This window comes from Topomyia yanbarensis, chromosome 2 (assembly GCF_030247195.1).
Source record: "Topomyia yanbarensis strain Yona2022 chromosome 2, ASM3024719v1, whole genome shotgun sequence".
In the NCBI taxonomy this organism is placed as follows: domain Eukaryota; kingdom Metazoa; phylum Arthropoda; class Insecta; order Diptera; family Culicidae; genus Topomyia; species Topomyia yanbarensis.
In genome coordinates this window covers 293058873-293086608 of record NC_080671.1, presented here as the reverse complement: position 1 = coordinate 293086608, position 27736 = coordinate 293058873, and the positions used below count along the sequence as shown (strand labels likewise).

The 27736-nt window shown below is 36.3% G+C and overlaps 1 protein-coding gene and 1 pseudogene across 1 annotated transcript; both read right to left on the bottom strand.

Annotated features, from left to right (window-relative positions):
- Positions 1 to 5041: 5041 nt before the first annotated feature.
- Positions 5042 to 27736, bottom strand: part of LOC131680441 (uncharacterized) — a 61763-nt pseudogene continuing 39068 nt past the window's right edge.
- Positions 22929 to 24836, bottom strand: LOC131683279 (coiled-coil-helix-coiled-coil-helix domain-containing protein 2-like). Its single transcript, XM_058965115.1, has 2 exons — positions 24694 to 24836; positions 22929 to 24633 (listed from the first exon to the last, which is right to left on the bottom strand). Exons 1-2 carry the CDS (start codon positions 24819 to 24821, stop codon positions 24270 to 24272), a joined length of 492 nt encoding a protein of 163 aa, XP_058821098.1. The 5' UTR covers positions 24822 to 24836; the 3' UTR covers positions 22929 to 24269.

The following is a 27736-nucleotide window of genomic DNA, read 5'->3' as shown; positions in this document are numbered from 1 at the left end:
TTTGGCGAATGATGGGCTGGATTCGATTCTCGTTGGATGCTGCTGACTTCTGCTCTCTATTTCCGGATTGAATTGTTGTCCATGGGTGCGATACTGGCATGATTGGTGTAGCTGTAGCGTTATAAAACGTTTATGATTTCTTTCTGCACCGTATAATGAAAATGTTAAATTGGTGGATCAATTAAAGAAACATGGCGTTTAGTCACGGGTTTCTTGCATTAATATTTTATTGCGTCTATCACCTGCGTTTCAAAGGTCTTCATCTCCAGGGCAAAAAAAATTACCGACTTTGTATGGGTTTTGATGAGAAACACCGATTCTTTCCCTCTTAAAATTTGTAAAGTTTCGTTTCGTGGTATTAAAAAGTAGGGAACAGAAAATACTAAAAACCAGTAATATTCTCGCTCGCGCCAGTCGAGCGGTAGACGATCAATCAAGGCTCAGATTGACGCTTTCACTAAATCGTTTCTTTTTCATTGTACATTTAAGCGAATCATATATTTGATAGTTACGTCTTTGAATAATCTGGTTAGTTGAACAGTAATCAAGAATTCTATTTAAGCTTATGGAATTTTAAAACAATATCCTCGACATGATGCTTCTGATTTTCATGTCAATTGGTTTACGAAAGTATTTCGATCATTACCTAATCCAATTGAATTGATTGACAAGTAAATATCAACAAGCTGCATTGTACAACATGTAATCCATCCTTTGAGATTCTATTTCTAGAACAATATGTACCATAGGAAAGATTTCAATTTTTTTCTTTATTACAAATATGTGGTCGTCCTGAAAAGGACGTTTGTACAAGGGTTGGTTTAATGCTCAATTTATGCTTCTTTTCGGTGCCGCCAGATAGACGAGTATTGCCACTCCAACACTTTCGGCGTAGTTTCCTTTCTTCAGCAGAGGATGAATTCGGCCCACAGGAAACTGAAGACCGGCTTCGAGTGGGACGAATATTTGTTTTAACGCACTTTTTCAAAAATTATTGACAGATTTTTATGTTTTATGCGAACACAAGCAGAATTTTGATACGTCAACGAAAATTCGAATCACACAATTCTAACCCAATACGCTCACTAAAGAGAAACATCTTGTGGAACTTATGCCTTTTGCCGCTATGTGTTCTTTATATAGTTGAGGAGAGGGTAAGTTTTTCGTCACTCCTTGCTGATTGGTTGTTCAGTGCGAGCCAAGCTAGTATGAAGAGGAATACTGTATCTGAGCGTTTTATTGTGTTTTACCGTAATCGTGCTCATTTCTCTGGAAATCGTCTACCAACGAACACGATCGTACTAAGCAGACTGCTCGTAAATCAACTGGATGGAAGGCTCCTCGAAAGCAGCTGGCAACGAAGGCTGCGCTTAAAGTGCACCGGTTAGTCGTGGAGTGAACAAAACTTATCGTTATCAATCGGGAACAGTCGCTCTCCGTGAGATCCGTCGTTACAAGGATTGTTGGAAGAACTAATCTCTGCTATTCACGTCAAGCGAGTCACCGTGTAGAACGTGTTTAAGGCTACAGCTTTTATTAAATTATCTAAAGAATCCAAAGGCCCTTTTCAGGGTCACTCAATTTATTGTTTAAGAATTAGAATTTCAATTTTCTATGATTTATTATTGAAAATTTTGCTCTATACTATTTAGAAACAAATGTTCGAACGCTTGATCATAAAGAGATTAGCTATGGAATTTTGATTCGACTTGGTATCAGCAGATTCCAATATTAACTTGACTCGACCTGTTAGGGAATCTTTAAATTCAATTCTTTACAAGGATTTGTTTTGGTGGCATTGAAAAGGACCGATGTGGGGTGTGGGTGGCAGCTGGCGAGGAATTACTTCGAGCTGGTATACTTGATAAAGGCCTTTGTGGTACCTTACGATACGGTATGTTTGGTCAGCTCATCCAGCAACAGCAAAAGAAAGGCAATCTGTACCTCGCGCTAGACGAGAAACTGAGATTCGGCCGACAGAACGTGTTGTTGTAGCCAGTACGAGTGCAACACACGAATGATGCCGTACTTGCATACGACCCCCGGTTTTATACTTGATACAGTTTATGTTCGAAGCCAAAGGGGCCGGCCGTCGAACAAAAAAGGTAACTTTCATCGACAGAGAGGAGGAACTAGTCTGGCTCGCTTGTAACCGAATTGTACGAACCAATCATAAAACAGATAGGGTAAAGTGCCTATTTTCACCATACTAAGCGGGGTGCCTCATTAATTCATCAATTTCTCGGCCTACAATCAATGGAATGCGTAAAAATTGACATCAACTTCTTTGCATCGTTGTTAGGAATCAATATAATAACACAAATGCGCTGAAAACAGTGTTATTCTCGTGTTTGAGCGCAACGAAAACTCGAATCGAGTGCTCCTATTGTTGCGCTACCATTTGACTTAATGCGTTGAACAAAGATGGCAGACACTGCTCTAACCAACGGCTTCAAATGGGTGGGGTGATAATAGGAACATAGCGAAAATGGGCTCATCATCCTAATACCTGCTTTCACAAAATAGAATGTTTCCGATATTTTCAGTAATTGTACATTCTACAAAATTAGTTACACAATTGTTGCACATATTTCTAATCAGATTGTGCAAAAATCTAAAGTTTCCTTTCAGTACAACACCAGATATTTGCGTTCAAAGTCTCGGGTAAAATACCGGCCAAAAATTTTGAAACGAGGCCCCTATATTGAAACGTTAGAAGTATTCTACTTCAAAACTTGAATTTTCAGCCTTGTCGAGTATGTCATTTATTTCGAGTATTTTTATTGGCACTTTTAGTTAGGGTTCGTCGCGGTTGCGGTAATTACCGCAACCGCGGTATTTACCGCATCCGCACCGCAAAATCAGCGGTGCGGTGAGACACTTTTTCCCGCAGATGCGGTGCGGGAAAGAGCTTTTACCGCGCGGTTTTACCGCAACCGCACCGCAATAAAATGATAAAGTGATAATTTTGATTATTCTAATTGATAATGAAAGAAAATCTAGCTGTGTCCGAAATATTTTGACGCTATTATTTTTACGACTTATTTTGGACTAGTTATTTTATACTTCTAAGTAAAACTTCATAAACTAACCATTTCAAATACATAAAATGCAAGATCCAAATAGAGACAAAATTATTAGATCATTTAAAAACAATACATGCTTACTCTTAAATCCAATTTAAAAGTGAATCATTTCTCTCGATTTCTGTTGGAAATCGTGGAATTATGAATCGTTTTCGATATCAATTTGGTAAACACGTCATCAAACGTGATCACCCTAGTGAGAAATGTTGGTGTTTACCAAATTTTCCTCCTTAGGGTGAAATATAGTATAGTGCTTTCGCATAGGCCTGCTAAGCCAAGACAAGTCTCGGCTTCACTGTGTCTCATCGGCATAAACAGAACTTCTGCTCGGACGGGACATCACGTTTGATCAGTCGTTCGATTGAAACACAAAGTGTGTTTTAGTTTTAATGGATTTGTGTCAAGGCGGCGCTAATCTATTCCGACAAAAAGTTTGTGTCGGTTTCTGATGAGGCGAAGCCAAAACGCAACTGTGTAAGAAATTAGGATTTGTGCCCTCAAGTGCAAAGACTGGTTTACCAACAAATTTTCCCCCTGGTGAGAAATTTTGGTGTTTACCAAATTTTCCTCCTTAGGGTGAAATATAGCATAATGCTACATAACTTTTTTTCGCGTACTTCCATTCAAATTTACTATAATTTTCTACCAAATCAGGTCCTAATATTTTTCAGTCAAGACTATTTTGTAACTTTTTTGAAGCTTTTGTTGCCAAATACTGCATAGTTTGACTCCCGTTCACTTCAATTGAAGTTTTTGTAATTGGCTCTTTGGCAAAATATTAGAGGAAAATATATTAAATGCTAGAACTTTCGAACTAGCATTTAGAAAATTACACTTCATTCATTTTTAAAGGGAGCAATCTTAGTTTTTAAATGATAATACATCTGTTTCTTGAAGAATGCGGAAGTTGGAGTTTTGGGATATTTTGTCCGTAAAACCCCCTATTTTAAAAAATCATTTCTGCTGTATGCAACAAACCGTACATTTTTGCAGTTTTCCTAATGTTCAATAATTCTGTGCCGGTTGAGACCGGACTCCTGATTAGATTAATGTATAGGCAATTTTTTCATTAAATATGGCGTCGTTCTTATTAATGAAATACAATATGTTTTTATTTCACTGTATTGGAATATATGCGCTATTATATAGAAGTACTGGTATTTCGACTTTAATTTTTTTTGTGAAATTCCGTTAAGAATGAAAGGTGGTTTACTACGTAAATGCGACTTCATTTCTTATTACATTTTTATTCCACATTTTTCAATTAACTGAAGGGTTGCTAAAATAAAAGTTTTCCTATTACTGCAGTAGAACGTTTTTGAATGTATAATGTTTGCCTTAAAATGTTCCATGTTTTTATTAATAGAAAATGCAAAAGTTGATTTTTTCATAAACATTACATTCTGAGCAGTCTCTTAAAGTTAAATTTCGTGTGAATAAGAATAACATTTTATTATATATGGTTACACAAATGTACAATTTTTCAACACCATTTTTAAAAATATAAAAATTTTACCGCATTTGCCGCATTACCACGCGGTGCGGTGCGGTAAATAAAGTGCGGTTGCGGTAAGCGGTGCGGTTTTATTTTTTTTTTGCGGTTGCGGTACGGACAATGCATTTACCGCCCACATCCGCACCGCGACGAACCCTACTTTTAGTATAACGTAGTTCACTATGATACTTGCTTAGATTTGCAATTCCAGTTGTGATTAGGACATTACGGGTTATTAGCGACTTATCGGCGGTAATACAATATGTACATTGTTTAGAATAGATATGTTTGTCCAACGTGGATCTATATTTACAAAAGCTTGTTTAACCATTTACATTTGTTCAGTAAATGTTGTGATCATGATTTTACTCATTGCAATTGGCGATCTACTATCGGTAACATATGTGACAAAATTATTCCACGAACGCAAACGACTAACGCCAGTCGTGCAATCACGGAACTACTTGAAAAACAATTGTAGTTGGTTATATGCACCCCAAGTTAAACCTGCTATTGAGCCAAAAACTTCAAGAATTAATATCCCGACCATCTCTATATTTTGTAAATTCATTCGTTTTGAGGCTTCAACATAGTTTGCACTATTAGAGACATTTACATCAATAGCCTTCTTGTCGGTAGCCATTCTATCGCTTCGGGCGTTGTTTTCATAGCTATCGTCGTCATTTTTAACAACGTTGTTTCTGCCAGTATCGACAGTAGAATAATTATCGATCTTTTCTTTCTGTTGGGCTTCCTTAGAAATTGAATTGTTAACATCTGTAGCTGTGTTCATACCACTAGTAATGAGTTGAGCGTATCGGTTGAATGCCTTTTGAACAACCTGTGTTAATCCACCTTGCGATGCAATTGTGCCTTTCTCAATCACGAACATGAGAATGTTTGCGTTGTTTATATTCATTATAAGCTTTTAAATGCATATATTACATTTTATTATTATACATGACATGACAAATATACAAGAAAAGAAATCATTATTCGAGTTCTAAAATTTTGTAAAAGAAAAAACGGCCACGGTAATATTGAACTGAAAAACCTGTTTTAATCCACCTAGAGGTGCAATTGTGCCTTTCTCATTTCTCCAAACAATGATGTAATAGCTGGTTCGTACAATATAACATTATGGAAATGTCTTTCATTCTTATTACACTTGGTAAGTATATATAAGAGCACCTTTTTGCATTCATCGCGGTATCGGTTTGAATCGGAGTTTTCTATGTGATCGCACTCCACAACCCGTAACTCCGGAGCCGGAAGTCGGATGGAGATGGAAGTTAATATCAGTTTCCGGGGACGCAACACCTTTCATTTGAGACTAAGTTGATCAAATCGGTCTAGCCATTTTCGAGAAACTAATTGACGGCAATCAGCGAAAGCAGCGGAGTTGGACTTACAGGTGAGTTAATCCTTTTTCCTTTTCAGGTACGGCAGATGCAGGTAAGTGATGTTGGTACAGGTGTGACGGACTTTCGGCAGGAACGGCGGCTCAAACAGCAGGTAATCTAAACTAAATTTTCTTATTTCATCTTTTCTTCACTTTACTACACAATGTTCTTCATATAACTTCAAAATAAAATAACTTGTAATATAAACTTTATGAAAATATTCTCTATGACATCGAATGACACTGACGTTTGACTCAACAGTCGGGCAAGAAGGTTGCCCAATGCTGTCATTGCTCCTTTTATAGTGGCTCAGTCGGAAACAAGTTGTTCCGGAAACCCTTCTCTCTGGTCTAATTTTGGGCATTGGTAAAGATGTCGATGAAATGTCGATGATTGGCGAATTTTGGTGACGATGACAGCTAGAAGGCGCTAAATTCTTCTTCGTATGCAAACACCATCGTTATTCTGAATTTGGATGCTTCCGGATCCGTCGATGGTGGCCAGTGTGGCCAAAGAGACTTTGAATGTCTGTTGGTGACCTAGATCTACAAATTCTACAGTTGTGTTTACATTTTGGAAAAAAATCACCTTTTTACATTCATCGCGGAATTCGTTAGAATCGGGATTTGCTGCGTGATCGTACGTATCACCCTGTAATTCAGGAACCAGAACTCGGATCCACACAAAATTCAACAGCAGCTGATGGACCTTTCATTTAAAATCAAGTTTGTCAAAATCGGTTCAGAAAATTCCGAGAAACCGATGTGGACAAATCAACAAATTTTGTTTTGTAACCATACTCTTCAACTCATAATCCGGAACAAGATGTCGGTTGAAAATTAAATTCAATAGCAACCTATGGGAATATTATACCTTTCATTTGAATCTTAGTTTGTAAAAATCGGTTCAGCCATCTCCGAGAAACCGATGTGGACATTTTGTTAACAAATCCGCACATACACACACATACATACATACATACACACATACATACGCACATACATACACACATATATTTTGCGATCTCGACGAACTGAGTCGAATGTTATATGAGACTCGGCCCTCCGGGCCTCGGTTGGAAAGTCGGTTTTTGGAGCAATTGCATAATCTTTCTATATGAGAAAGGCAAAAGAATAATATTTAATTAGCTTAATCAGCATGAGTTCAATGTTATCTTCGTGTGATTATATTTTGAAATGTTGGTGGGATGGGTTTGAAAGTGGAGGGAATGGGGGGTTAGTAGAGTGGGAGTGGAGGATGCGTCAGAAATCCTTCATCTTATTTCGGTATACGGGGTGGATGAAGGAAATGCGAGCGTGAGGGTGATCCAAGGGGAGGGGAGTGATGAAGGAGGGAGGTGTAAGGGCAAGGCGGGGGGAGGGGCGGTGACGCAATACTCAACTGCATATTTTGCCTTCCATTTGAGACTTGGTTTGAGAAAATCGGTTCAGTCATCACCGAAGAACCGATGTGACTTTACTTGTGGAATATGCCCGGAATTCCGGAATCGTCGATAGTGGACAATATATTCAAAGAATGTTTGATTGGCAATCAGTGATCTAGATCTGCGATTAGAAGTAATTTGGTGACCATTTCAATAGTTTTTAGCCTCTGAGGTATTACGATTGTACCGATTTATATGGGAAATTCCAGTGTATCATTACTAACACCCCTGTAACTCCGGAAGCAAGAGTCAGAACCGAATGAAATTCAGCAGCAGTCCATTGTATTACTGTATCTTTCATTTGAAATCAAGTTAGTAAAAATCGGAAGAGAGTTCGTTGGCGAATGAGTGTGATATTAGCTTAGGAACTTGGCGGGTTCCCCGGGGGCGTCATGAACCGTCATAGGTGGCAATGTGGTCAAAGCTGATTTAATTGATCATTAGTGATCAAGACCCGCAAACTAGAGTAATGTTACATCAATTTTAATATGTTTTACATCATTTGAACATCATGGTGGTACCAGTTTATATGGGAATTTGCTGTGTGACCGCACTCTTCAACCCGTAACTCCGGGACCGGAAGTCGGATCGACTAAAAGTTCAATAACAGCTTATGGGAGCGTTATACCTTCCAGATAAAACTAAATTTGCGAAAATCGGTTCAGCCATCTCTGAGAAAATTGTGTGAGTTTAAATGATACACACACATACACACACAGACATTTGCCGATCTCGAACGAACTGAATCGAATGGTGTATGACACTCGGCCCTCCGGGCCTCGGTTAAATAGTCGATTTTTACAGTGATTGCATAGCCTTTCTTTATATGAGAAAGGCAAAAAGGTGCGAAATCGGCAAAGTCCCAAAAAGTCGATTTTTATAAAAAAATTTTTTTTCGTGATAACATAAAATCTCGAAGTTTCATGCATTTTAAGGATGTTTGGCATCAAAAATACGAATTCGATTTCTGAAATTTCATGGGGTCCCCCCCTTGAAAAAAATTTTGAGTTCCGGCTTATATGGGAATTTAATATGTGACCGGACGGTTCAGTTTATATTTCCGGAACTATATAAGCGATTCGTGTGAAATTTATAATAATATAATAATATAGCTATCATTTGGGACTAAGTTTGTGAAAATCGGCCCAATCATTTCCGAGAAACTGATATGAGTTCACTAGTTTTGAAAGATGGCCGCTTTTCCCCGGGTACTTCCGGAACCGTCTATGGTGGTCAATGTAGTCAACGAAAGTTTGTTTGGCCGTCGGTGACCTAGAACTGCAAATTTAAGTTGTTTGAGAGACATTTTAGCGGAATTTTTACCTTTTACATTTCTTACAAAAAAAATGTATAGGATTCGCTCAAATTTTGAAAACTTTTTCCGAGGCCCGGAGGGCCGAGTCTCATATACCAATCGACTCAGCTCGACAAATTGAGACAATGTCTGTATGTGTATGTGGACTAACGTTACCATTTGACACTATTATTTTTGATTTTCAATATGTTGTTTACTTTCTGAGATATGGGCGATTTTGTCAAAACACAGCAGGTTTTTTGCAGATAACTTTCGAACAATACAATTGTGTCCAATAACACATGAATAGAAAGCTTGTAAACATACCTTTCTAACAAGCTATAGATTGTCAAAATCCGTGCACGAGCGGCGGAGATATTAAACATTTTGTATTTTTATTCCTCGCTTACCAATTTTCACTAACTAAAAATGAAATTGTTTCATACAGTGTATTGCTTTGCTTGTGTTTTGGGGCAAAACTAAACCGATTTTGAATATCGGGGTATGAAAATACATCTACGTGATTCAAGGAATTTGATGTTGAGAACATTTTGTGAATTACCTTTATAGTAAATGAACTATTTCTCAAAAATCAAGTTCACTTCAAAGACAAAATAATGTGTTGATAAAGAAACAGTGAGTTCTAGTATTTATCCCTTGGATTAGGCATTGCGTTCAATCATGAGGTAAATGTTGGATGGTATATCAATACACAGATCAACAAGTAATTCACCTAGTAGTGAGATAAAAGATTTCTCATATAATTATACTCGTGGCGTCACCGTATGTTTGAAGCCCAAAAATCTAGCGAAAATTTAGCTCTTTTGCAAGATTTAGGTTATACTGGTTATGGCGCAAAAATTACTACTTACATTATTTATGATAAGAATGTAAGAAATCAATATATCATAATAATATACCTATGAAAATAAGGTCACTGCATTAACCATCATCTGCCATTCCTCACATGCCCCCCATCTCTCTCTCTTTCTCTCTCTCTCTCTCTCTCTCTCTCTCTCTCTCTATTTCTCTCTCTGTCTCTCTTCTATCGCATCTATCTAGCTATTTCTGTATCCATTTCTAAGTTGTGTGCTGAGAAAACAAAACTATGTTTTGTCTGCTGCTACATCAACTCAATTTTAATTCAATTGTATTCAAAGCCTGTATCTACACTATAATTAAGAAAATTCATGGCTGTATCAGAAAAATATTTGGCTTAACTGGGTAATATGAAAGTTTGACGATGAAAATTTTCAAAAAAGACATTCCACGTGCGATATTTAAACTATTCGTATCTCTATTGATTTTGAATGAACATATGCTCAAAGACTGAAAGCTGAAGCCAGCAGGATTGGACTTGCCTTCAACGTTTCGAAGACAAAAAACATGAGAGGAAGAGGTTCTAGAGACGACAATGTGAACCTCCCACCCGAGTTCGGATTGACGGTGACAAAATCGAGATGGTCGACGAATTCGTGTATTTGGGCTCACTGGTAACCGACGACAATGATAACAGCAGAGAAATTCAGAGACGGATCTTGGCGGTAAATCGTGCCTACTTTGGACTCCGGAGGACGCTCCGGTCGAACAAAATTCGCTGCTACACGAAGTTGATTATCTACAAGACGCTGACTAGATCGGTGATCCTCTACGGCCACGAGACCTGGACTATGTTCGTGGAGGACCAACGCGCCCTTGGAGTTTTCGAACGAAAGGTGTTGCGTACCATCTATGGTGGCGTGCAGATGGAAGACGGAACGTGGCGCAGGCGAATGAACCAAGAATTGTATCAGCTGCACATTCGTTGTATTGGTACGAACTTTCATGAAAAATAATGGATCAAAGAACAAAAATATCCACAAATTAGATCCAGGAAAAGAAGTCTACCAAAGTACCCACTCTCGATGGGGGATGCAACTACAATGCGTCTTCTAACTTATCGTCATCCATATCTGGATATACTGAGTAGTTTGAATCATTTCTTTTTCACAGTATTGGTCTGTATAGGGCTTATTTATCCATATTTCCTGCACGAGAATTCCGAACGAAACAAACTTGAAACAACTTTGAAATATCTACCTGTCTCATTCAATTAATTTCATTCAGAATCTTTTTATTAGTTTTGTTCATCTGCATTAATTTTACTTATTTTATTCGTTTCATTCTTTGGATTCACTCTGATCAGTTTATTCTTTTTGTGCATTTTACTCATATCATTCATTTAACTTATTTTATTCATTGTTTTCATTGTATGCATTTTATTTATTTATTCCAGTTTATTCATTTTGTTCAGTTTCTTCATTTTAATAATCTGACTACTTTTTCAGTTTTAATCATTTCATCCAAATAATTTATTTGATTAAATTTATTTCTTTATATTAATTTATAACCTTTTACCATTGTTTAATTTTTCATGCATTTTATTCTGCTCATTTTCTTCCTTTTATTCATTTTATCACCTCAGCTCATTTTGTTTATTTGATTCGTTTGTTTTATTTATGCATTTCATTTATTTTTTACTCTATTCATTTTGTTCATCCATTCTTTTTATTCATTTGATCCATTTCATTAATTTGACATTGTATTCACTGGATTAATTAAATAAATTTGATTCATTTGATTCATTTGATTCATTTGATTCATTTGATTCATTTGATTCATTTGATTCATTTGATTCATTTGATTTATTTGATTTATTTGATTCATTTGATTCATTTGATTCATTTGATTCATTTGATTCATTTGATTCATTTGATTCATTTGATTCATTTGATTCATTTGATTCATTTGATTCATTTGATTCATATGATCCATATGATTCATTTGATTCATTTAATTCATTTGATTTATTTGAGTCATTTGATTCATTTGATTCTTTTGATTCGTCTCATTCGTGTGATTCATGTGATTCATTTGATTCATTTGATTCATTTGATTCATTTGACTCATTTGATTCATTTGATTCATTTGATTCAATTGATTCAATTGATTCAATTGATTCATTTGATTCATTTGATTCATTTGATTCATTTGATTCATTTGATTCATTTGATTCATTTGATTCATTTGATTCATTTGATTCATTTGATTCATTTGATTCATTTGATTCATTTGATTCATTTGATTCATTTGATTCATTTGATTCATTTGATTCATTTGATTTATTTGATTCATTTGATTCATTTGATTCATTTGATTCATTTGATTCATTTGATTCATTTGATTCATTTGATTCATTTGATTCATTTGATTCATTTGATTCATTTGATTCATTTGATTCATTTGATTCATTTGATTCATTTGATTCATTTGATTCATTTGATTCATTTGATTCATTTGATTCATTTGATTCATTTGATTCATTTGATTCATTTGATTCATTTGATTCATTTGATTCATTTGATTCATTTGATTCATTTGATTCATTTGATTCATTTGATTCATTTGATTCATTTGATTCATTTGATTCATTTGATTCATTTGATTCATTTGATTCATTTGATTCATTTGATTCATTTGATTCATTTGATTCATTTGATTCATTTGATTCATTTGATTCATTTGATTCATTTGATTCATTTGATTCATTTGATTCATTTGATTCATTTGATTCATTTGATTCATTTGATTCATTTGATTCATTTGATTCGTTTGATTCATTTGATTCATTTGATTCATATGATCCATATGATTCATTTAATTCATTTGATTTATTTGAGTCATTTGATTCATTTGATTCGTCTGATTCGTGTGATTCATGTGATTCATGTGATTCATTTGATTCCTTTGATTCATTTGACTCATTTGACTCATTTGATTCATTTGATTCATTTGATTCATTTGATTCATTTGATTCATTTGATTCATTTGATTCATTTGATTCATTTGATTCATTTGATTCATTTGATTCATTTGATTCATTTGATTCAGTTGATTCAGTTGATTCATCTGATTCATTTGATTCATTTGATTCATTTGATTCATTTGATTCATTTGATTCATTTGATTCATTTGATTCATTTGATTCATTTGATTCATTTGATTCATTTGATTCATTTGATTCATTTGATTCATTTGATTCATTTGATTCATTTGATTCATTTGATTCATTTGATTCATTTGATTCATTTGATTCATTTGATTCATTTGATTCATTTGATTCATTTGATTCATTTGATTCATTTGATTCATTTGATTCATTTGATTCATTTGATTCATTTGATTCATTTGATTCATTTGATTCATTTGATTCATTTGATTCATTTGATTCATTTGATTCATTTGATTCATTTGATTCATTTGATTCATTTGATTCATTTGATTCATTTGATTCATTTGATTCATTTGGTTCATTTGATTCATTTGATTCATTTGATTCATTTGATTCATTTGATTCATTTGATTCATTTGATTCATTAGATTCATTTGATTCATTTGATTCATTTGATTCATTTGATTCATTTGATTCATTTGATTCATTTGATTAATTTGATTAGTTTGATTCATTTGATTCATTTGATTAATTTGATTCATTTGATTCATTTGATTCATTTGATTCATTTGATTCATTTGATTCATTTGACTCATTTGATTCATTTGATTCGTTTGATTCATTTGATTCATTTGATACATTTGATACATTTGATTCATTTGATTCATTTGATTCATTTGATTTATTTTATTCATATCTTTAATTTTATGCAGTTCATGTTCAGTCATTCGTTTTATTTCATTCAATTTGTTAGTATTAGTATTATTAGTATTATTCTATTAATCTTATAACTATTTCTAAATATAATCTTCATTTTTATTTAATAACCTAATCTTATTTGATTCGTGTGTTTTATAATTTTGATTTACATTAATTTTTCTACTCATTTTATTAATTTAAAAACCTATTATTTCATTTTTTGCTTTACTTTTTTATTTCGGTCGTTTTGTTGATTTCTATAATTTACTCAGTTTATTCGAGATTTTATTCGTGCAAGACTAGAAACTGTTTTCATCCCACCTCTAGGGGTGCCTACTTCTCGTGAGTTCTGCAAACTAATCCAATAGTGAAATGTGTAAGAAATGTCTCATCTCACTGCTAGGTGGAATAAATCGGTTTTTTGCTTTCATCGTGGTATCGGTTTGAATCACAATTTGCTATAACCCATAACTCCGGAACCGGAAGTCGGATCGGGATGAAATTAAATAGCCATTTACGGGGACGCAATACCTTTCATTTGAGACCAAGTTTAGTTGAATCGGTCTAGCCATCTCCGAGAAACCGATGTGACTGTTATTCTGAATTTAGATACTTCCGCCGGGGCTTCCGGAACCGATGATGGTGGCCAATGTGGCCAAATAGACTTTGAATGGATGTTAGTGACCTAATACTACAAATCGAAGCAGTTGTGGTCATATTTTGGAATAATTGCAGAATTTATTAAAATCGGCATTTTCTGCGTGTTCGTACTCATCACCCTGTAATTCCGGAACCGGAAGTCGGATCCATTAGAAATTCAATAGCAGCCTATGGGAACGTTGCACCTTTCATTTGAGACTAAGTTTGTCAAAATCGGTTCAGCCATCTCTGAGAAAAATGAGTGACATTTTTGGTCACATACACACACAGACGCACATACACACACATACATACACACAAACATTTGCCGAACTCGACGAACTGAATCGAATGGTATATGTCACTCGGCCCTCCGGGCCTCCGTTTAAAAGTCGGTTTTCAGAGCAATTGCAATACCTTTCTATTGAGAAAGGCAAAACTAGTGAAGCCTGCTCTTTACTCTTTTGATTGAACGCCAATAAATTGTGTGATAATTGAGAAAATTGGAATGGCATGGAATATTCATTACTGTCTTTATTTTTTGGTTTGCGACCATTTTCCAAGAAACGACCTGCCCGTTTTTTATAAATTTCTTTATTAACGACCGAATGTACAAGCGGAATCAGTTTGACAACTGCATGAACTGTCCTAGATCGAAATTGATGTCTAGTATTATTATGTCATTTATTTCGAGTATTTTTATTGACACTTTTGGTATAATGTAGTTCACTATGATACTTCACTTCCGGTGAAAATTTCAACGTGTCGACATGTTGGTTTTCACCGAGTGCTAGATAATTCGCTTTTTTCACCTTAATTGGGCGAATTACTCGTGCTGTGGTGGACCAATTTTGTGGCGCTGCGAGTTTATCGTCGGTTAGTCACAGAAAGTAAAGTCCATTGGACTATAAACGAAGATTAACTGGCAATATAGCTTTATATGCTGTGCTATTTTGGCCTTTGTTTCACAAACAAGCCAAACAGAAGAAGAAGAAGAAGAACTATGATACTTGCTTAGATTTGCAATTCCAGTTGTGATTAGGACATTACGGGTTATTAGCGACTTATCGGCGGTAATACAATATGTTCATTGTTTAGAATAGATATGTTTGTCCAACGTGGATCTATATTTACAAAAGCTTGTTTAACTATTTACATTTGTTCAGAAAATGTTGTGATCATAATTTTACTCATTGCAATTGACGATCTACTATCGGTAACATATGTGACAAAATTATTCCACGAACGCAAAAGGACTAACGCCATTCGTGCAATCACGGAATCACTACTTGAAAAACAATTGTAGTTGGTTAAATGCACCCCAAGTTAAACCTGCTACTAAGCCAAAAACTTCAAGAATTAATATCCAACATAGTTTGCACTATTAGAGACATTTACATCAATAGCCTTCTTGTCGGTAGCCATTCTATCGCTTCGGGCGTTGTTTTCATAGCTATCGACGTCATTTTAACCACAGTGTTTCTGCCAGTATCGACAGTAGAATAATTGTCGATCCTTTCTTTCTGTTGGGCTTCCTTAGAAATTGAATTGTTAACATCAGAGCCGTAGCAATCCTGCTTTGTGTGAGGGGGCGAGCGCAATTTTGTTTATGAAATTTAACGTCTATTTAAACTTTTTATTTTGCAATGACATTCATTTAGCAAGGGACTGGAAGACAAGAAGTATTTTTTTTTAATATGAAGAGCCATAATGCTCAAGGAAGATCGAAACGGTCCAGACTCCTGCAGTAGAAGACAATAGATTAAGTCTTTAGTAAAAATTTAAGGGTTGTGTGCAGGACACGACCACGGCGACATTGAACATGTAGTGTGCAATATAATTCGCGGCGTCGGCGGTAAAACATGATAATGAGTTATGTTCTATCAACGACCATGCGGTAAACTTGGGTGGAAAGCCCAACTCCTACCAGCAGAAGGCAATGGATTCTTCACATTTCCTTTCGATCATAGCCATATGAGACTGCCTAGTCCTAGTTTTCCGAGTTATGTTTATAACTGATTCCCTCTAGAATACCTATCTTTCAATTTCAGTGCTTTCGTTTCTCTTAGTCTTAAATTTGCCGAAAACAGCTCACAAAATCGATACAATAATCGAACTATCGCACGTTTACTCTCTTCACAGATATGGTCGGACAAAGTATTCATTTTGTCGAGTAGTCGTTGACAACCGGGTTGTCAAACATCAATTGAGTTATTTGATGCCAACGAAACGTGCACATATTTTATGTGTTTGGATATATACGTGGATTAATTTATATGAAATGGAAAAACAGCGTAATATTTTACGAATACTTCAAACATTTTACATCGTTTGTCATCATATTAAAAGTATGTACATTTTTTCCGCACACTCATATGTGCGGAAAACCTGTACATACTTTTAATACTACTACTTAGACAGTGCGAAACCATGCATATGATATGCATTTATTTAAAAAAAATATTGTGTATTTAAACAATTGCTTTGAAACTTACTTTTGTTGAGGCGATGAGGTTCAACTTCGAGTTAAATTACAATATATTTCTTTCGTTTTGTTTAAATGGCTTAAAATTACCGAATATTTTAGTCACGTTTCGATTTTCGCTTTACAATTTCGATCAATGCATACCGTTTTAAACAACAGCCAGTACGGTGCCAGGGGCCATGTACAAATGACATAGCACTTTAGGGGATAAAGGGGTGTAGTAAATTTGTGACCTAGGGGGAATATTGTGACAAAATGTTACGGGGGGAGGGAGTTGTCGAAATTCGCTGAAAAAAAGCTACGTCATTTGTGTACGGCCCCAATGGGAGGATTGCGATATGGATCGAGTTATCTAGGGCGCAACATTTTCGATGCGCACAAATTTTAATATTTTATGCGGAACGAGTACCTAAATAAATCGAAATGAGCAAGAGAGTGTGCCGGTGTAAACACCGAGTTTCAAGGTGTTTCACGAAGCTCAAAACAATCGGCTGTCTAAATAGACCTTTCTCGTCCGACATAACCCCCTTCTTTCTTATTTTTAATCGAAAGATTACACATTTTTAAAAATATTTCCGTTAAAATGAGACTTTTTAGAGCTATCGTGATTTTTTAATGATTTTTTAAAGTTTGAAAAATGCAAGAATGTTGAGTATTTTTTTCACCTTTGCAAGAATGGTGAGACTCAAAAAGTGTGTTTGGGCAGCACTGGTTTGTATATTTTTTCTTGAGTTCTTGTGCAACGCGGCAAATGAAGTGGTGAGTCGCGGTACAAAATTCATTGGCAATGTAAACAAAATAAAGTGAACCTCTCCCTGTAGAGCATTGCATGAAAATGTTTAACCTCATCTATTTGACAGTTCAGAGAGTTTGTTTACATGGTATTGAAATGTTTTGTTGATTCGATCATAGTATGAGAAACTTGGTTCGGTTCGATGCTAAATATTAACACCTTGTAAACTAGCTCGCTCAGTTGTAATTTGTCATCATCATGCAATGTTCCGTTAAATTTGGCATTTCGACTTTTGTTGTACACTCAAGTTTTTTTTTACGCGATTTTTTTTTGCGCGGTATTTTTTACGCGGTTTTTTTTACGCGGATTTTGAAATTTACGCGGTTTTCATTTACGCGGATTTTGAAATTTACGCGGTTTTCATTTACGCGGTTTTTGAAATTTACGCGGTTTTCATTTACGCGGTTTTTGAAATTTACGCGGTTTTCATTTGCGCGGATTTTGAAATTTACGCGGTTTTCATTTACGCGGCTCGTATCCCCCGCGTAAAAAAAACCTGAGTGTACTTAATTTCCCACATAGGCGCAACGTAAAAAGTTTCATCAAAATCGAAGATGGTCGGTCACGATTTTTTACAAAATTGGACGGCTCTTCGTGGAATTCCTCCACAGTATTAAATACTAGAATAAACTATCGTGAAAATAATAATGCAAAGGTCCCTGGTGTGTACAACGAACAGCATATATGGGCTAAAACACGTAAGCACAAATGGCAAAATTTGCGCACTGAATTACAATTAATTGAACGTGGCAGCCAAAATAACTACAATTGGAGTGAGTGATAAGTGATTGGTGATTGGACGTTAAACGCAAAATCGAACAATTGTGAATACTAACAATAAAAATGGGCAATAAGAAATCCAGCCCGAAAATAGAAGCAAACGGTGACAAAGACATAACCGTTATACAGAATCAAGAAGTACATTCAGAATTCCACGAAAGTCATGAGATTAAGTTGATATTGATAATAATATTAGTGTTAATACAATTGTTGTTTGCGTTGTACAAATACGCGAAAAAAAGACTACTGAAACAAGCTTTCAATAAAGCGCGAAAATCTTTGATAATCTCGCGGATGTGTAATGAATTCGTGTGCAGCGTTAAGAGTTATACGAAGACAGCAGCGAAGTGAAACGAGAGCTGAAGCATACCGTGCTGCCGAAGTTGGAGCTGAAATATACCATGCCACCGGAGTGAGAACGAACACCGAAGATTGCTAACACCTCGAAAAGAATGAAGTTAAAAATTTAGCAGCTCTAGAAGCAACCGCGGAAAAGATTAATGTTATTAATGTCAATAATATGTAAGTTGATTTATCTATTATTTTCTTTCTACCTAATGAATGACTCATACAATAAATTAAAACAAATTCATGATGACCTACAAGCACAGACTAACAGACATAACACTCGAAAACAATGCTTCGCCCGCTTTAACGGTCATTTTAAATATATTTGTAGTTGGGACTGTGACCACATTTGAAATTATGGCGCCACTGACATATGAACAAGCATATGGGGGATAGACCACTAGTGAAAAATTGTTCCCAAACCTAAGGGGTAAGCCATCAGCAAATGAGTGTTTGGGACTGTGAATAAAAGGTGGAGCTAGTGTTCTGGGAAAATTGCCGGATCGACGTTTTTTGTGGGAATTCCCTCATAGTGTTATGTCTGTTAGTCTGTGCTAAAAGCAAAAGTAAATGTCAGGTTTTCACAAAGAGTATTGTCCAAAAAAGTAGGCTTATCAAAGCGTCTTATGCAGAAAATTGTCAATATAAACGAAACATCAAAAAATCCTGAAAATAAATTAATTTTCGAAAAGGCACTTAAGATATATAAAGATACTAAACAGTTAGTACAACAAAAAAGGATCTCGCAAATTGTTTCATTTAAAGCAGTAGTAACCGGTATCATTTTTACAAAAAGACTAATCCCCAAAATGACGTCACTAACGGACATAATTAAGACTTCCACGCTCATACCCGAATTTGATGGCAGCAGTGACAAGTTAAACGGAATAATCGCTGCCATTAATGCTTTAGAGACAATAGTAAATGATGCTAATAGAGCGACTGCCATCCAAGTGATATTATAAAAACTTTCAAGAAAAGCTCTATCGGCCGTGGGTGAAAATCCTCAGCAAATTCTAGACATTATCGATGAGCTATATAACAGATGCTCGACATCCAACCCACCTGAAGTATTTCTGGCAAAATTAGCCAACGAAAGACAAACTGCGGAATTAGCTAAATTCACGGAGCAAGTTGAAAAGCTCAAGCAACTTGAAAATGCTTACGTTGCAGAAAACGTTCCTATTGCCACTGCATCTAGGCTAGCTGTTAGAGCCGGTACAAACGCATTGACAAACGGACTTAAAAATAGGGTATCACAACTAATAATTAAAGCCGATAAATTCGAAACCATGGCCGATGCGATAAGCAAGGCCAATAAAAATGAAAAAAGCTCAAGCGACTAATACAATTTTATATTACTAAAATCACTCTAACATAAACACCAGAGGCAACCACCGTGGGCACTGTAACCGAGGTAATGCACCTCGCGGCGGGAATACATACTACGGACGTAATCACGGTAACCCAGAATAATTACAATTCATCTCGAGGTAGAGGTGGATATCGTAACGGATATGGGAACCGAAGCCATTTTCGAGGCGGAAATTTTCATCCGCATAATCGTGTCTTCTACGCTCAGTCGGAAAACATGCAGGCCCCCCAACCCCTGGACGTTGGGGGTATGACGGGAACCACAGTTGGCCCAACGCAAACATTCCAACAGTCCAACCAGCAATTATCTCTACAAAAACCCACAAGTAGCGCTAGCCAATATTGCAAGACGCTAAAGTGTTACAATATAAGTAAATCTTGTACGAATTCTATAAATATCAAACTATCTGTCTGCAATCAAGTGTGCACCCTTTTGGTGGACACAGGAGCAGACATTTCAATACTAAAATCAAACATTGTAAATTCGTGTGAAATGGTTAATGTTAATGAGAACTGTTCACTCTCAGGTATTACCCAACAAAAATTACAAACTCTTGGAATAATTACTACAGTTATCATTTGCCCAAATAATACTCTAATCCAACATAAATTTCAAATAATTAACGAGGACTTCCCAATCCCCACCGATGAAATTCTAGGACGGGATTTCCTTACTAAATTCCACTGCAGTATTAATTGATTCTTTGCTATTCACAGCAATATATGAAAACACCGAAATTGAATTTACCGTACAAGATAACTTACTTGGACATTTCGTAATACCACCCAGATGCGAAGTTTTGAGAATTATCGACTCTGGGTTACTTCAAGGAAACTACTTCATGGATTCGGCAGAAATTCTTCCAAGTGTTTTAATGCGAAAGCTATAGTAAACTCTAGAAGTCATTTAATAAAAATAATCAATACGAACCCTGAAATGGTCAAAATTAGCAAAACTTTCGACAGAACAGAAAATTTTTGAAATCTTTACTTTTAACAAGACAGAATAGACACGATCGGCTTTTAACCGAACTGAAACTGGATTGAGTTCCAAATGAAGCTAAATAAAGCCTAACGAATTTATGCTCAAAGTTTAGCGACATATTTGGGCTCCAAGATGACAGCCCAACGTGCAATAATTTTTATAAGCAAGATATATTGCTAAGTGACCAAACGCCAGTCTACACTAAAAAATTACCGTATTCCCGAAGTCCACCGTAAATAAATAGATGGACAGGTGAACAAATTACTAAAAGACAACATTATTCGCCCGTCAGTATCACCCTACAATTCCCCAATCTTGCTCGTGCCTAAAAAGTCTAACGAAGGCACGAATAAAAGTTGGAGGCTTGTAGTCGATTTTAGACGATTAAACAAAAATATCGTTGCCGACAAATTTCCGCTCCCCAGAATCGACGACATTCTCGACACTAGATTTAATGTCGACGACAGTATTTTACGACACTAGATTTAATGTCTGGTTTTCATCAGACAGAATTAAAGGATTCTTCAAAAAAATATACTGCCTTCTCCACCACAAACGAATTTAATAGACTCCCATTTGGACTCAACATTTCACCGAACAGCTTCCAACGGATGATGATCATAGCTTTGAGTGGTCTTCCTCCGGAATGCGCTTTCCTTTATATCGACGATATTATTATCGTTGGGTGTTCAATAAAACATCACCTCTTGAATCTCGGAAGAGTCTTTCAAAAACTCGGAGAATTTAACTTGAAATTGAACCCGTCGAAGTGTATGTTTTTTTCAGTGGGGATGTAACCTATCTTGGTCATCATATATCTAGTAAGGGAATTCAGCCCGATAAGTCAAAATATTAAAAAATATTGAATTACCCTGAACCGCAAAATGCGGATGAAGTGAGACGATTTACTGCTTTCTGTAATAGACCTTTCTCGTCAAAAAATTTTATATGCTAGAATGCTTCCTTTTTTATCCCCGATGCGTTACTGCATATTGCCGCGATGATTTGGTACCTCTAACTATTGAAAAAATCAAAAATTGTGCGAGCTGCTCATTCAACCCCATATTCTGAATACCTATCTTGCCTTGTTTCCCCGTATTTTTAAACCATTTGGATGAATTTCCTGTGGGGAATACTAAAACGATGCCAGATCTGCATATATATTACTAAATCTGCAGATTTTGTAGTTTCGCTGCAGATTACGAATATTTAGCAGAACAAAGCCTAAGCCAGCTAATTTTACCCAGCCTTCAATGTTTCTGATCATTGAAAATATCAACACACTACATTTCTATGTCAAATTTATTGAAGATTTTTGCGGAAATCTGAAGACTTTTATATTTTTACTGCAAGCTATTGTTTAAATAGACCTGGCATCACTGATGCTAAAATATCATTCATATACCTGTCAAAAACATAGAACACTGCACGAAAGTGTATAACCTAACTATTCTGACAGTTCAGAGAGTTTGTTTACATGGACTTGCAAAATTTTTGATTCCACTTGGGTGAAAACTTTCGATGCTCTTTGAAGAAAATCAACTAAAGAAGGATAAGGATTGGAACATTGGGAACCTGGTTCATACACTGACCAATCGACGCTGGATGGAAACCCCGTTGGCATATGCCGAATCACAAGATCAAGCTTTGGTTTATAAAACGATTCATTTCTGGATGATGGATAAGGAATTGTACACAGTTGTTTGTTCGATCATGGGATAAATCCCAACAATATGACCCGATTGATAACTCATTTTTTAGATGAAGTTTACCTGAACTTTATAGGTAACAAGTTCAACAATTTATTATGTTCAAGTTACATTGTGTTCAAGTTACATCGAAGCAAAAGTTTCACCGATTATCGCATTGTCGTTGATGTAGCTGGCAAGTGCAAAACAGTGCTCAGTACTGACGATAAGGAGTTTGAAGGATTGATAAGAATGGAGAGGATTGTACATTCCGGAAGAATATTGGGAAGGTGAAATTACTTTTTATATTCCATCCCGAGTTGGCATCATTTTGGCACCGCAATAAAGCTATCTGCAATTGTTGTCTTGTTCAAATTGGCAGGGAATAATTAGGCAGCGAATGATAAACTGCATAGTCAAAACGTTTGTTGCTTAAATAGAGTAGATTTTATTCACTTTTTTGGAAGGATAAGTCATTAGTATGTTGTGGATATAAATGTGTCGCCGGTGCCGTGTGTTATGGTAGTGCCGCTCGGAAACTGTTGGTCATCAGACCCTAAGACAAGACGTGACAATCGGCTTCTTATTTTTCCTTCGGCATTCTTCTTTTCGCACATTTTCACCCTGCCGAAATCTTCCGAACAGTGTTGCTGTTTTTATTAATGAAAATATAGTCTTGTTAATTTATTTTATGCCGACAAAATTTTGCGTCTTTAATTCACTATATTGATGAAGGACACGTTTTTTCCATGTCATGGTTGTTTAGTAAGGTTTGACGAAGCCATTTTCTGAATAATTTTAGATTACAGTGTGATTTCTGTCTTATTTTTGTTAAAGTTGATCAACCACGTATACGGTAAATGCATGATAAATACTTGTTTCACTTTGCCGCGCAATTTCAGTTCAATTTAGTCGTTTCTACTTTTTTAACGATAATAATTTTATTTGTCAAAAGTAATGACAATCTTTTCCTAGAAATATAGCAACACTGCAAAACATAATTTGGATATCCCTGCAGTAACTTTACGTACGGTGCAAAACGTCAGAATCTACCAATCAGGAGCTGGAACATTCTGACATAAAATTGGAACAAAAACGGCCCCCCTTATTGTCACGTCTTGTCTTAGATCAGACCCTCCTTGTCGTACTGGTCATAGATGCGACGATTTTTCTCATGACAGCACTTTATATGCTTTGGAGATCTCCTTAAACCGTCGATACGATTCTTCTGGATTTTTATCTGGGTGCCATCGTAGCGCGTTTTTTGTGCACCTTTTTGATTTCCGCATCGGTGGTGGTTCTGGTTACGACCGCTGCTACCTTTCGAAAGAAAATACCTAGCTGCTGCTACCCTATCAATCTCTCTCTCGACTGAGGATTTCAATTTCGGTTGACTAAATAATGCAATGAAAATTGTACTTCCTGGGATTTAATCTGACGAGAGCAATTCATTGTGATGAATTACGCTGCGTTCCGTTATTGCTTGCCTCTGTAGAGGATGTGTGTTTTTTCACTTCGGCTGTCAGCTCTTACTTTTTGGGTAATTTTGCTATCTTATTCTGCGGGATAAATCTGTCTCAATCCGCTACGTTATACTATGGTCACATTAAAAACACCCTGCTATTTAATCTTGTAGCATTGCTTGTAGCTCTCGGAAAGTCTTCTTCTATACGTCGCACTTATTATTGTGATCCAACTTGGTGCGAACGGTGTGGTTTCGTCGGAATTGCTCACTCGACCAGCTGTAGGTGCAAGGACTCTGCTACTAATGCCTGAGCGTCTCGTTGAAACCTTCGCACAGGGTCAAATCGGCCTGTTCTTGTGCACAGGACCGGAACTGCGTGATCTTCCACGAGCATTGTCCTGCCGGAGCGTATTGCTGAACCAAAGCAGTCTGTGCTTCTGTGGCTGCCTCCTTCGAATCGGAACCGCTGAATATTCTGGTTAGGGGAATGTCCGACGACAAACCGATTGCAGCAACACCACCTGGCGTACCTGATATTTTTGACTTTAATCCAAGTTCCTGGCTGGTGGCTGCCATTGACGTAGCAACAGCCGAGCGCGTCGCAGGCTGGACTATCGGTTGACTCGGTGCCGGACGGGACGAAACAGCTGCAACTGGAGCGGACCTAGAATGGGTTGTAATGGTCATCAATTAGTAAAGATGGTCAAAATGTTTTGTGACTAACGTTATGATTAGGCAAAAAAGCAAACCAAATGAAATTGTTGCAACAACTAAACTAAATTCTACCCAAAATTTTGAAGAGGGTCTAACTGCCAAACGTAAACATTGAGAAAAAGTTTTGGTCAAATTCATTATAATATTTAAAAATTTTATACAGTTTTATTTCGTATGATTGCGCATATTGTTTCTACTTGGACACCAAACGTAAGCAAATTCTTTTAAGGCCTGATATTACACCAAAAGGTAGAAAAAATAAGTTAAATCCTGAAACGTGACTTGCCAATAGATATTTTCTTTTTTTTCTGTTTATTCTATAGTTCGTCTCACATAGCCTCTCTTTCTGCTTCACATAGTTTAAATAGACTGGCTGCATTTGACGTTCAATTTTTTGCTATTTGCATGTCTCGTCTCAGGTTAAATCTAATTTGATGAAACCGCATTTTTCAAATTGGCAGACGCGATAACTCAAAAACTTTTCAGTTGATTGACTTCATATTGAACTTTTATACAGTTTTATTTCGTATGATTGCGCATATTGTTTCTACTTGGACACCAAACGCAAGCAAATTCTTTTAAGGCCTGATATTACACCAAAAGGTAGAAAAAATAAGTTAAATCCTGAAACGTGACTTGCCAATAGATATTTTCTTTTTTTTCTGTTTATTCTATAGTTCGTCTCACATAGCCTCTCTTTCTGCTTCACATAGTTTAAATAGACTGGCTGCATTTGACGTTCAATTTTTTGCTATTTGCATGTCTCGTCTCAGGTTAAATCTAATTTGATGAAACCGCATTTTTCAAATTGGCAGACGCGATAACTCAAAAACTTTTCAGTTGATTGACTTCATATTTTAATGAGAGTGCATAATATGTGTAGCCAGTCAATGAGCCACGGAAAACTGAATTAAAAAAATTCTCCACATTATTTTGAAGAAAAGTAAGCGAATTTAACAATAAAATATAAGCTTTTTCAGTTTTTTTGATGCCATTTTCCTAAATTAAAACTTTTTTCTATTTTCTTTTTTGGTTCATCGAAGAACTACAAGTCTAAGCTTTATAAATCTTACTAAATTTTCTGTTTCAGACAATTTGATCAAGAGTTATCATGAACACCTGTTCTTGGAACAAGATCTCCCATGAACATCGACAGGTTTGTAACTATGTACAAAATTTCGTGCACGCATTCAACCTTAAACATGCTTCGTCTCGATGTACAGGTTCGCCTCGATCCCAAGCGAACGGTGTAAAAACTCTAGTTCAAGCATCCGTGTACGTACACCGGGTGCGTATACGAGAACGATTCGCACAAGGCAAAAAGAATCCACGCTAGTTTTGATTAGAGTGAGAATGAGAAATGGTGAGGTTGCACAGGCGAACATGTGCATGTTTTTTTGTATGAAATACCCTGTTCGGGTTTGCACACAAAATGTGGATTTTATATGAGCACAGAACTAGGGGTAGATGACGCTAGGAATGTATGGGGCCATACATAAATGACGTAGCATTTTGGGAGGTAGGGAGGGTATACCAAATGTGTGACGAAGTGTGACGAGGGGGAGTGTAGGGTAAGAAGTTGTGCGACGTAGCATTATGTTTAAAACCCATTGTTTAGAGAAAACAATTTAATGATCCTCCATTCCCTAGAGAAATAGTACGGCTGTACATTAGTTAGCTAATATTGCTAACTAGTAGACTTAGTTTGGAAGCTGAATTAAATTTTCACTTCGAATTCAACCAAGCAAAATTTAGTAATTTAGATGAATGAATGGTTCTTAGAATCATTGGCAGCTGCACGATTGTGAACTGAGAGAACTTGTCTTCATGCTCCCCTTGAAATATAAAATTCAAACAATTCATGCTCCCCTTAAAATATAATATTCAATTCCCCTTTAAATATAAAATTCAAACAAATATAGTCATGAAATGGGCTTATTTTGCACGCAATTTGCTGTTATAATGAAAATGTTGATAAAAGTCGTCAAACATTTTGAAAGCACATGTATTTAAAATAATTTAAAATAATTTAAAATAATTTAAAAACATGAAATTTTTTTTCATCTCCCGGGCGCTTTGCATGGGACAAGGAGGAGGGGGTAGGTAAATGCTACGTTTTTGCCTTTCTCAATAGAAAGGTATTGCAATTGCTCTGAAAACCGACTTTTTAACGGAGGCCCGGAGGGCCGAGTGACATATACCATTCGATTCAGTTCGTCGAGTTCGGCAAATGTCTGTGTGTGTGTATGTATGTGTGTGTGTATGTATGTGTGTGTGTATGTGCGTCTGTGTGTGTGTACGCGAACACAATCTCACTCACTTTTCTCAGAGATGGATGAACCGATTTTTACAAACTTAGTTCCAAATGAAAGGTGCAACGTTCCCATAGGCTGCTATTGAATTTCTAATGGATCCGACTTCCGGTTCCGGAATTACAGGGTGATGAGTACGATCACGCAGAAAACGTCGATTTTAAGAAATTCTGCAATGAATGTATAATGGTGAAAATTTTTCCAAAATGTGACCACAACTGCTTCGATTTGTAGTACTAGGTCATTAACAGCCATTCAAAGTCTCTTTGGTCACATTGGCCACCATCATCGGTTCCGGAAGCCCCGGCGGAAGTATCCAAATTCAGACTAACAGTCACATCGGTTTCTCGGAGATGGCTAGACCGAATTAACCAAACTTAGTATCAAATGAAAGATGTTGCGTCCCCGTAAATGGCTATTAAATTTTATCCCCAACCGACTTCCGGTTCCGGAGTTATGGGTTGTGGCGTGCGATCACATAGCAAATTGTGATTCAAATCGATACTCCGATGGAAGCAAAAAAGGTAAAAATTTCGCTAAAATGTCTCTTAAATAACTTAACTTTGCAGTTCTAGGTCACCGACAGCCAAACAAACTTTCGTTGACTACATTGACCACCATAGACGGTTCCGGAAGTGCCCGGGAAAAGCGGCCATCTTTCAAAATTTACGAACTCACATCAGTTTCCCTGAAATGATTGGGCCGATTTTCACAAACTTAGTCCCAAATGATAGCTATAAT